Source organism: Pelecanus crispus, chromosome 1 (genome assembly GCF_030463565.1).
Source record: "Pelecanus crispus isolate bPelCri1 chromosome 1, bPelCri1.pri, whole genome shotgun sequence".
Taxonomy (NCBI): domain Eukaryota; kingdom Metazoa; phylum Chordata; class Aves; order Pelecaniformes; family Pelecanidae; genus Pelecanus; species Pelecanus crispus.
Genome location: NC_134643.1, coordinates 48,635,774 through 48,648,512, shown reverse-complemented (window position 1 = coordinate 48,648,512; position 12,739 = coordinate 48,635,774). Strand labels below are relative to the sequence as shown.

The 12,739-nt window shown below is 37.1% G+C and overlaps 1 protein-coding gene across 1 annotated transcript; it reads left to right on the top strand.

Moving 5' to 3' along the window:
- Positions 1–667: 667 nt before the first annotated feature.
- MGAT4C (MGAT4 family member C) lies at positions 668–8,542 on the top strand. Its single transcript, XM_009492535.1, has 3 exons — positions 668–817; positions 5,357–5,504; positions 7,386–8,542. The coding sequence occupies exons 1-3, from the start codon at positions 689–691 to the stop codon at positions 8,540–8,542; spliced, it is 1,434 nt and encodes a 477-aa protein (XP_009490810.1). The 5' UTR covers positions 668–688.
- The last annotated feature ends 4,197 nt before the right edge of the window (positions 8,543–12,739 follow it).

Here is a 12,739-nt window from a genome sequence, read left to right as displayed (position 1 = left end):
CATCTAATTGGGGCAGTAAGGACTTTCCAATACTCTGCTTGAAGTGTCCAGTCTAAGTTAGACATCCACCTTTCTTTTTCTAGAGAAAATGACACCTCCAGTGAGAATTTTTCCATCCTAATACAGACATCTAAGGCTGAGGGATGTTGCACAGTCTTGCTACTGCCTTCCTACTGCAGGGAAGGTGCGTCATTTGTGCTTGGCAGTTCTGGTATCCAAATTTATTCTGTTGGCAATGATATGGAATCATGCGATAGCTTCTTCCTCGCCTGTTGGCCTGAGCTGTCTTTGGAAGAAGACATGGGTACACAGGGAAACAGTGCACAACATCATCTTCTCTTGACATCAAGTTGGGATCTGACAGTTATACATAGGAAATTGAACTGCTAATGCACTCCTGCCACAGTGATATCATAATTCCAGCCTAAAATGGGTAGCATAAAGTGTGGGGTTTTCTTTATGGTTGAAAAAAAAAAGCTTAAATTATAGTTAAGATTTTATGTTGAACTTGAAGGCGGCCGTGATTAAATTAAATCAGTTCTACCTTAAAAGGTATAGTCTATGCATGTTTGAAGGGATTTGGTACGTCTGAAGGTAAGTTGTTTTGCTATCATCTTTATCACATGAGAAGTTCTTGTAACACTGTGGTTTTCTTTCATAGGTGACACTACTGTATGCCTTTCTTCACATGAGACAAAACTTGAAATATTTTGATAAAATGAGATGCTTGCGGAAACGATCAGCAGTGTCGTTCTTAGGAGTCCTTGTCATTTGCTTGCTGTTCATGAACTTGTACATTGAAGATGGTTATGTTCTGGTAAGTTTCTTAGATGGAAGAAATTATCCTGGAATGACAGAACAGGACACATCCCTAGTTAAGCAGTAAAGTTCATAGTTCCTGCAATTTAACCCTGTTAGTGTACCATTAACTGTGAACTATCTTCAAATTGTGTCCTTTATGATGAAGCCATCTGATCAATATATACTGCACACAGGATGTGTCAGTAAGATCCTACCAGTCCTTTTCACAGAAGTAAAATATGTCATTGTTTATTGGAAGTGTGGGAGATAATGAATGTAGCAAAACATGGAGACATCTCCATCAGATATCTTCCTTTACGTCAAAACATAACCTGTATTTGCCATACTTCTGGATTTTCCTCAATTTTAATGTTAAAAATCATTTACATCTGAAATATTCATGTGAGCTATGAGCTTTTTGAGTCCACACTGAAAATCTCATTTGTGAATACTGTATTAAACAATATTATAGAAATACAATTATAGAAGAGAACTTACAGTAATTCCATGTATTTCAAGCTCCTTGCATGAATAATTTCTTTTTAGTGCTTTTATTCTGCTTTTTTCTCACTTCCTGTGTCCCAGATTTGAGTCTGGCAGGTCCAGTGCTGCAGCGTTAACAATTAGCTATAAATGATACCTAGTGTAAGTTTATGATTGTGAAAAAGATTTACTGAAAGGTCTGTGTTAGGAATTTCAAGTAAGCTACTGACAATGTAACCTAACTCTACAATTTATATGTAAACTATGGGTGTCTCAGTGCTGAATGCCAAGTAAGCTCTGAAGACTTGATTAATGGATTGAATTTCCAGTTCATCTGAGGTTGGACTCGGCCCAGTAAAAGAACATGGTAGTTTAATAGCTGGAGCTTGCAAATAGTAGAATGACTAAACTGAATATGTAACTTTGTGATAAGATTAGACAGTCCTCTTTCTTGAACTTAAATTGAACTACTGAACAGCTTTCTGATGCTCTATGCCACCCTTCTTTGTCTGATTCATCTAATTGGGACAGTTTAGGCTTTCCAATACTCTGAAAGGTGAAGTCCGATCTCGGTTGGATCTGAAAAGCAACATCATAGTATGGAAAACGTGCAATACATAAATAGTAAAATCCTTACATGAATTTATAAAAAACCACAGATAACTTGTTAGTAACTTTAATGTAAAATATTATGCATATAACATTACTTATAAAAAATCTGTAAACATTGTAAATATTATTAAGACTATGCTACTACTTTTTAAACCATTGAAAAGATAACCCATGCTTCTAGCATGTTACTCCATTACAAACATATTGCTTTCTCTAACAACAGTACTTGCACTAATGTTTTGCACTACATTTTATTTATTCATCATTTCTTGGTTGTGATTGAATTTGACCTGGCTTATCACATTTTTTTTTTTGCCAAGTAGTATTTTCTCTGATGCTTATTCTCCTTTCATTAATTGCTTCAAAGTCCCCCAGATGTTTCTGAAAGTGCTTTTCTTATCACTGCTAATGGTGTTCCTCTTGGTTTGTTTTTGAAATCTTTTTCTGTCCTATTTGCCAGCTCCCCAGATGGCTCCATGTCTTATTCTTAATTTGCTTTTTTTCCCCCCTTTTTTAGAAATCCACTCTCTTATATTGCTTCTCTCATCACAGTTCTGGCATGTTTGTGTTCATGTAGCTCCCAGCCAAGTCTCTTGCCAAGTCTCCTGACAGTTCTCCCAGATCTCTTGATACCTTTATGGTCCATCAAGCATTTTTCAAATGTGTTAGGCTGTTGACTTTTTAGTTTATTTATTTATTTCTATTTTCAACTTTCCTGACCACGTCTGACAGCTCTGTTAACTTGTCTGGTGTGTTTTCTCTGCTGAGGTAAAAGATAAGTAGTTTAAGTGGTGGTGAGGAGAGAGACGCTGGGGATAGCTTTTAAGGACAGCAGGCTAACCAGTTCCCCTCAGGGAACAGGCATCTGAAAGTCCCCAGAGTCCCCAAAGGCCCTTTGGCTTTCTAATTGTAGGGACTTTCCTGCTGGAATATCTCCTGAAGGTAACTGATAGAGGAAGGGTGCAACTGACCCCCAGTTTCTCTTCCCGGTCTCAGAGAGCAGGCTGTGCAAGGGGATGCGGGCCTGGCACCTCTTTCACCAGACGTAAGATGAGATGAGTGGCCTTTTTCAGCGAGTAGGAATGACTACGTGAGATTCATTGTGGCAAATCTTAAGAAGGGAGAGAACTTTCCCTTTTTGCTCAGAGAATCTCGTATGTCTGAAGAATCCCTTCACTGTTTTCTGCACAGCATTTGCTGTGGAAATGGAAAATCAGGGCCCACCCGGGGAAATTGCTTAAGTATGCTTGATAGAGGGTATACAGTGCTGATGCATGTGTGTCAGCAGAGTAGTTTAAGACACTTCTGCAGCACGAATACCGCATCTGATCAAACATTTTGAAGGAGTACTGAATTAATATAACCTAGATCACAATATCTGTATGATTTGCAGTGATTTTTTTTTAATACATATTCTGAGTTGGAAGTGAACTGTAAGTGAAGCATGCCTTCTGCACTCTTCTATGAATACTAATCATTATTTTGGGCACTATGAAAACAATAGTATTGTAGCTGACACAGCATCCTTAGCAGAGCAGAGCATCTCTCTAAGGAATGGATAAACAAATTCTGGCACTTCTTCCCATGCACCCACAGGAACCTCCCAAGCTCCAGCAAACACTGGAATGTAAGTTAGAAGTTAGTTAACAGATGAAAGCCAGAACCATCATAGAAAAAATTAGAGAAGACAGCTAAAGAGAGCTAATCAAGCTCTCCAGCTTCATTGACCTCTGCACAGTAGTCAAAAGTAGAAGAACCAGATTTTAAATGTTTGGAAAAATCCATATTTCAGTTTTGCTTTTCATTCAACAAAGGAATGAAAACAACAACAATTGAAACAAAAAAAATGTTAGACACAAAAGGCATTTCTTAAAGAGGAAAAAAGAAGGAAAATTTTTGTGGTCAGTTTAAATAATTTGCTTGTTAAAATCAAAACATTTTTTCCTGACAATATCTATTCCTAAACATTTTGAAACTTTTTATGTAGGAAAACTTCAGCAGAATGGGTTTCCATTCCAAAACCTTCTCATGAAACACATTTTGGTGCTCCGTTCTCGAACCAATGGGATATAATGTTTTGACATTAAAGTAAGTCTTTTTTTTTTAAAAGGTTTTAAAAAGGAAAGGTTTTGGACCAGCCCATTTTTTTTCCATTTGATAGTTTTCATGGAAAATCCCCTGAAGTTTTGGTGCATTCTCTTCCTAGCCTATTGAGTTACATTTTAATCTGGAATCTGATCAACGTAAACCTTCCTCTCATAACCTATGAACAAATGCAAAGTAGCATAGCAGCACTAGAAGGAAATTACTGGAGAGACATTGCAGATCAAGAGAGCATAACAGTGCAGGTAGATGCCCCTGGATGTCCGCCAAAGATCTTTCCTAAGCTCAGAAGTGGATTATTTACTACTTCTATGAAAGAAAAATAATGAACTTAAAGTGAACTTAGGATCAATTTACAGAAATATTTCTTTGTGCTATAAATTTTATCTTTGACACATTTTAAAATATTTATACCATTAAATATGAGTGCTGTTTCTGCAGTTCTTGTTGTTAACAGCAGCACTATCACTGCACAATGCTCCCATTTAATGACAGCTCAGGAAGTTTTTAGTGTGTTAACACACTGTGTATATCAGAAGAAATGAACTCATTCATACACTGGCCTGTCATCTGACTGGAATCAAGCAGTGTAAATTAAATAAGCATTCCTACCTTTAAATTCAGTCTTGTGACACTACAACCTGTTAGACATTTTCCTAGATATAACTCCTTCCCTTGTGTGACTTTACTATGGCTCAAAAAGCCTCTTGGAAGAAAAAGGCAGGAGAAGGAGGCAGGAACAGGAGGCATGATGATAAATTTGCCTTTTTTCTATGCCATCAGTGTTCACCAAATCCAGAGAAAGCTTTGGCTGTCTGGATGATCACATGCATTTCTGTTTATCACAAATCTGAGTTTGAGCTACTCAGAAAAGTGGCAAAATGAGCCAGATGCCAGGATCTAGTTTCGCCTTTCCTTTGCAACAGTTTTGGTGGGGTTTTTTTAATCACTGAAAACATTTTCAAAAAATCTCCCCTATTTCACCATCTATGAAAATTGTCTCATCTGTTGCAGACTGATGCTTTCTTATCCCTATTTTGAATACCGCAGCACTTTTTGGTAATAATTTAGTGTTTGCAACCTTTCCAGAGTTTTTGTCCTGAATATTTTTTCTTCTTTTCTTGTTACCATAATCTGAAGGGTTATGGTAGATTTTCTGTAGTCAGAAATGTATGATATTCAGTAATGGGTTTTTAAAAAAAATGAGGTGACATCCACATGCTTTCACGAAAGCTGACACTGAAAAATGTTGTTCTTGGAAACCTGCCTGTCTGTGTTTCCTCTCTGGCTGGCATTCACAAATGTGTTTCTCTCTGTCTCTCTCCCTCTCCTATTTTTTTTGTTTTCTCACTAATAGGAAGGGGACAAGCAATTAATCAGAGAAACAGCCACGCACCAGCTCAACCCAGAGCGCTATGTTCACACTTTTAAAGATTTGTCTAATTTCTCAGGATCTATAAACATTTCCTATCGCTACCTAGCTGGCACGCCTTTGCCAAGGAAAAGTAAGTAACTGCAATCTGAATGTTATGAAATGAGGTAATTTAAAAACGGGTGAAATCCATATAGTCCCTGTGGTATTTCTAGGCAAGAGGGTCTGAGTCAAGCAGTGATGATTTCAAAGTTAGTGGGACAGCGATCTCTCCCTGCACAGGCAGTGCCTGGGCAGCTGCCAGTTCAGCCCTAGCAGCGACTGCCCCACAGCCTGGTGACCTTGTGACCAAATGCCTGACTTGTAGTCATCCTGCAGGCAGCCCCTGGATAGTCTGTGTGAGCATATTTTTGTGGATCTCCCCCCCAGGCCAGAGGGAGATGATTCAGGAAGCAGGAGCAAGGCACACACTGGTGGTGCTCTGTAACCACCTTCTGAGACCATATTGTCAGCCTCTGTCTGTATAACCAGTCACTCCAGTCTAAGGTATGCTTGGGATCACGTAGGTACACCCTTCAGGTCCCCTGTTCTGCCAATCCAGCAGACCTCCTTGCTCCTTGTGAATGGATCTTCTTGTTCCTTTAGCTGTGATAACGAGGGAGGCAAATTGTGCTATTATGGGGACAGTAAAGGAGGATTCTTCTCGCAGCCATCTGCAGATGGACTATCTAGTTACTCTGACTCCAGGCAGGGTTCAAGACTTTCATCTCAAAGTGAAATATGACCATACCTAGCTTTTAGACAGGTGTTCTTTGGGTTCCAAATCAATCATTTCACAAACATAAACAATGCTCAGAAGTCCAAGCACAGATGGTAAAATAAAATCATCTGTGAGTTGTTGATCTTCATAGAAAGCTATAAAGTAAAGTTTGTTCAAATTAGATTTGAGAAATTTGGTTCTGTGTAGGCAGCGTGAATGGCTTGTGGGGGTTGTACTTCACTGTACAACTGCATTTTGAGCAGACTTAAGCCTCGAGGGAAACTCTGAATCACTTTATCAGAGCAGTCTTTTATAAACCACAATATTTTAAGAAAGCTGGGATAGGTTCAACTAAAGTAAACCCTGTCAATTATAAAGTCTTAACATTTTTTACATCAGAAGTTAGGAAAATTGAGATATATTAGCAAATATCTGAAAAAAAAGATTTAGATTGCTGGTAAAAATGCAATGGAAGTGACTCCAGAAAAGCAGAGATGAAAATTCTTCCCTTATAATTAAGATGCATCTCCCCCTTGAAAGGTGTAACAGCATTAAAAATTATTTATACAAACACAGGCATGCAGTAGTAAGTTCCTTTCTACTTTAAAAGAGTATCTAAATATGTTCCCTGTAAAATGCTCAATGAGTCCTGAAAGAGGGTTAGGAGAAGAACTATTAGCAAGGAAAAATTGGACAAATTCAGTTAAAAATGAACACACAGGAAGAAATTATCCATGCAACATTCATAAAACTGTAAAGTTATGCATAAGATTAGTTAGTCTTGTAGAGTGCTTACAATGATAGAAGTTTGGCAATTAATCTATAGCTCACATTTTTGTGCTGCATTCCGTAGTTCCTTGCTTTAAAAATATTGTGTGAATCTTATCTCATAATCCCCTTTCTTTCAGCAGATTTTACAGCCTTATCATTGTCTACGTGGTTTCCTCTACCAGGCATATATGTGCACATTGCTTTGGCTTTTGTCCACTACATGCCATTCCTTGCAGTTAACAAATGAATGTTTAATGCAATAGTCTCCATATGTCTATTTGCTTGCAATACTATTCTTCTTTCATGAAAAGGCAATAGACATCCTTTGTTGCATGCAGCTTAATAAGTTCACATACCAAATTTCTCAGACTTCACCATTCAAAAGGTTTATTTAATATGAGCACAGCTCTGGAGGATAGCTTTGTGGTGAAATGTTTTCCAGTGTCAGATACTCAGTTTTTGTTCAAATTGTCTTTTGCACAGGGTATCTTACAATCGGGCTATCCTCTGTGAAAAGGAAAAAGGGAAACTACTTGCTTGAGACCATCAAGTCCATATTTGAGCAGTCAAGTTATGAGGAACTCAAGGAAATTGCAGTGGTAGTGCAGCTGGCAGATTTTGACTCAGCCTGGTGTGAAGGGATGGTCCAGGATATTTCACAGAAATTTGCACATCACATAATTGCAGGCAGATTAATAGTTATTCATGTCCCTGAGGAGTATTATCCTGTACTGAATGGCCTCAAGAGAAATTACAATGACCCAGAGGACCGTGTGAAGTTTCGATCCAAACAAAATGTAGATTATGCTTTCCTTCTTAACTTCTGTGCTAATCTTTCTGACTATTATGTGATGCTAGAAGATGACGTCCGCTGCTCAAAGAACTTTTTGACTGCTGTTAAGAAAGTAATTACCTCACGAGAAGGATCCTACTGGGTGACTTTGGAATTCTCCAAACTGGGGTACATTGGAAAGCTTTACCATTCCCATGACCTCCCACGCCTGGCCCATTTTTTGTTGATGTTTTACCAAGAAATGCCTTGCGACTGGCTGCTCATCCACTTTCGTGGGCTGTTAGCTCAAAAAGAAGTGATACGTTTTAAGCCGTCTCTGTTCCAGCATATGGGATACTACTCATCTTACAAAGGAGCTGAAAACAAGCTAAAGGATGATGATTTTGAAGAGGAATCATTTGATATCCCTGACAACCCACCTGCAAACTTGCACACCAACATGAATGTATTTGAAAACTATGAAGCAAGCAAGGCTTACAGCAGCATTGACGAGTACTTCTGGGGCAAAGCTCCTTCTACTGGAGACTTCTATGGGATTGTATTTGAAAAGCCCATTAAAATCAGTAAAATTAAAGTTGTCACTGGAACTGAAGACCGGCAAAATGACATTTTGCATCACGGGGCTCTGGAAGTAGGAGAAAAGATTGTAGGGAGTAAAAAAGGAAGACAATGTACTACTTACTTGAGACTAGGGGAATTCAGAAATGGGAATTTTGAAATAACAGATGTAGAGCACAAAGTTCTGTTTGATATTAACTGCATGAGAATACTTGTTACCAAAAGTCAAAAAGAATGGCTGATCATTAGAAGCATTAGCATCTGGACTTCACAAACACCGAATCAATAAAGCAAAGCCACTTGAGAAGGTACAGAGTGCATACAATCAGCTGGGTCCCAACTGGTGCCATTCCCCAGAAAAACTGACTTATTTCCAGCTCTTTACTAGAGACACAGAAAATCTGGGGAAATCACAAAACAAGCAAAGCAATTTATTTTTTACTAGTTTGGCCAGGCAATATACAAACACTTATTTGTTGAAAATTTTGAATTTTATAGGAAATACAAAGTTCTCAAACCTCTCTTGAGATCTTGAACCCCTTTTTTATTATCATTTCTCTGTAAGAGAGATCTGCTGGACTAAACAGAACAAAACAAAACATCCTGTAATTACCAAAAGGTTTAAAGCTATGACCAGTATGTTGTGAAAAGAAATTGGGTTGCACCTTACGCACATATAATTTTAAAATGTTATGGTAGTATGCGTTTGTACAATAGTTGGTGATGTGTTTCTTTTAAAGGCAGTTGTGACAAGGAAATCTGTCCTGAAACTGACAGTTTCATTCTGAGCACTGTAAGAAAATAGCGTTGCAACTCTTTTCAAAAGGGAATGTATGTAAAATTATAAATCTGACATGACAACTATGTAAAAAATAGATAATTGCATCTGTTATTCTGTCTCAACAAATATTGTTTGTTCTTTTCCCTGGGTCCTTTCACTGAAATGAGCACTACTTGGGTTCTATATTACTTGGGGGACCAATTTGCTCTCCTTATTCAAACAAAATGCCTCACAGTAAGCAAGCATTCTGCTTGAGTACAGATGTCGCTATCAAACCCAACCACCTCAAGGACAACACTGTTCTCTTAGACAGGCATCTTAACAGATAACGGCTTCAACATTTTCTGTTCCTTCACGATATACAGAACTCCCCACAAGAAATTTGCACATAGCTGAATACTGCAGCATGCTTTCCAAGGATGGTTATACCTTCCATATCTACATGTCCAGTCCATGTATGATACAAACATAAAGTGTATGAGGTTAATCAATTGGAAGTGAACGTAATCACCAGTCATTCCTGGATGATCTCTTAGCCAATAGAGCAGATGCAAAATGAAGAATCTTGATTTAATGAAAAATTAATATGTTCCTAAATTAGTTTTTATTTTTTCTTCAGTTTTCTAATCCTGATCATGTTAGTTTTGTTGACATCTTCCCACTGCCTCTGGTTATTCCCTGCAAGCTTATTTTGCCTGGCTGTAGCCAATAAGCAGAGAAGTTCCCACAGTCCTCATGACTTCAGTGTCAGCTCTGGGCTTTTAGTGCATCACACAGGGAGGCTGTATAGCTATATGGTTTATACTATATGCATACATTTGGACTAGCAGAATCTATGGGGTTTTTTCCCCTAAGAAATTCTCCAGACTCTCTTAGTAGACAGACTAAGAAATCCATGAGTATCAGGTGTGACACAGATAAACACTATATTGTCAGTCTCATGAATACTGTGGTTATCATCTAATTGCATGTACAGGTTTTAGTTAAACCTGGAAGGCAAGGATTAAATTTCAAGAATGCCTGCACTGACCAAGAGTCAACTAACTACTGTACTCAGTACATCTAAATCTAATGGCTATTTCAGAAGGGTAAATTATTAAAAAATCTACACAAAACAGCAATGCAATTGCTTTTCCTGGTTCATAAATCCTGATAAATTCAGGTCTAGGTTTGGCAATTCCCCCTATACAGAGGTAAGGTACATTTTAAAATAAATCTTCTCATATATGCTTCTACGTAATTCAGAAAAGCATCCTCTTCTCAAAGAAAGTCTTTGTTTCTTTGTTCCTTAGTACACACCTAATTATCTGTTCTTCATATACACATCTTCAGTAAAATAAATTAAAAGTGGTGTACATGTTCAAACTGAAAAGGAAAATAACACCATTTTTTAATATTAAAAATACGTGCTAATCTCACATGGTTGTAAATACTTATGAAGGATTTGCTTTTTAACAGAGATCTGCCATGATTATCAAATACTTAGTTGATAATTAGTCATGAGTCAACACCAATTTTTTTAAATGAACTGTCATTCTTCTATTTTTCCATTCCTTGATCATTAAATATTAGTGCCAAAGCAAATATAACTAGGTTAACCAGGAACATTACCTTTACTTTTATTCAGAAATGCAGTATGTCCCAACCAATCTTCTAAATTAGAATGGAAAATATACTCAATCCCAAGGTTTAAAATGTTCTTGTAATCAAAACCATACACAATGTGAATGGCTAGTACAAATTAAATGCTCTCAGCATAAGCCTGAAGTAATTTAAATGGTATTTTTGGATTAAGAGCTGAACAAAACTTCTTTCCTTTTTAAAACAACAGTAGTAATAAGTCTCATCTTCGATATCGTGGCTTAGCAGTGAGAACTCTCATCTGGCTGTTACCAGTCTGAGAGGGTGAAACTCAAAAATGCCAATGTGAATGCCCTCAAAGGAAGCTTTCCTTGGGTGTGAATAGTGGTACGGTTTGGGAATGAGAGGCATGCACTACTCTTCCTGTTGAATTTGAGTTCATTTGGAAAAAAACAATTAAAGATACATTTATTTCAGGAGAGGCAAGAACGCAGTTCTGTTAGCTAGTGTTTTGAGCACTCACATTAGTGCATGGGTCCCAGCTCCTCCCTCACAGAAAACATATTTTATCTATCTCATTCACATGAAAATGGTAGCCAAATTTTTAAGGAAAAAAAAAAGCCATAAAATTAATGATAACTGGTTTTCAGACAAATTTCAGAAAGATATATTTGAAGATACATTTTTTTCTTCATGTGCTAAGAACAGTGAATGACTTCTGAAAGCGAAATACTTAGTCAGAGGTGTATACATTCACTAATACTTCCCAAAGTTTGGATTGTCTTTTTTTCACTGATGAAGCAAAAGATTAGTAGTGTCACAAAGCTCTGTTCACTGGTGTATACCATTGGTTCTGTTGGTGTGCATTTCTTGTGTTCATTTGTGGACTGAACATCAATATTTTCATACTGAAATAATAATATTGAAAATATTACACTGTGGTCTGCACACTGATGGATCTATTCTTCACTAACGCACATGTATTGTTCCTATTGGCACTGTTTGGGATTCCTCGTTGTATAATGTCCCTGGGCCTTTTTTCCTTTTCTTAACTAAAAGCCAGTTTGTCTTCTACTTTTCTTCACATAGTGTAATCCCTCTGACATAGGGAATTCTTGGGAAGTAAAATACTACTCACTGTGAATTAAAGGAAGAACTGAGCCCTTAGTTTAGTGCAGAATAAACAAACCCAGAAGACAGTAATTTTCAGGCAAGACAGTTTTAGCGTATTTACTGTATGTACTCTGATAAAGATAATTCACTAAGGTGCTATATGAATGTGTTATTTTTAGATCAATGTTCTAACATGACGCTCTGTTTTACTCTCTTCTCAGTATTCTCTTATGTTAGACGCTAATGTTTTTGCTTTTGTAAAGGGAAATTGGGGACTTGTTTGTTATTGAATTATTAAAAGTTAAATAAACAGCAAACCATAACACCTTAGAAAATATTTCATCTTGGAAAACTATTAAAGGAAAAAAAAAACCCATGGTTAACCATCTTAAAAACTGCAGATGCAATCAGCTTTTATTGTGAAGCATTTCAGAGATTCTGATGGAAATGATAGTTCTTACTACTTTCATGTTAAATTTGCAGTTCTGTTAGGCTACATTTCAATAAGTATTAAATTATGAGTAGCAATGCAGATCATGTATCATGAGCTCAAGCAGTGTCGTATCCTCAAATGGTACAGTATAATGTTTTGCAGAACACAGGTGGAAAATACAGATGTATTATAATGAAAACAAATGAAGTGATTTTGATGTTATATTCTATATACAAAGACAAATGTATTGAAGTGTCTCCACCACTCCATCAGCTTTTCACATAAAGTAAAACAAGGGGCTTAATCTTTTTTCTTCTCTCCTTAGTCCTTGGAGATGAAAACTACAAAATTTCTACTCTCTTTAGTGGAAGCAGGATTGACATATATATCATAAAAGACTGAAAATGTTGATTTTGTAAAATAATTGGTTTTTTAACATAAACAAATATTTGTCTTACCTTTTCCATTTTCGTTTTAGCTGTCCTGAAAGGCTGAAATGAAAATAGTCTCCAAACAGATGTTTCGGTATCTCCAGATGGCATTTTCCAAGTTCTTGCCTCTTTTACTCATTTTGTCAC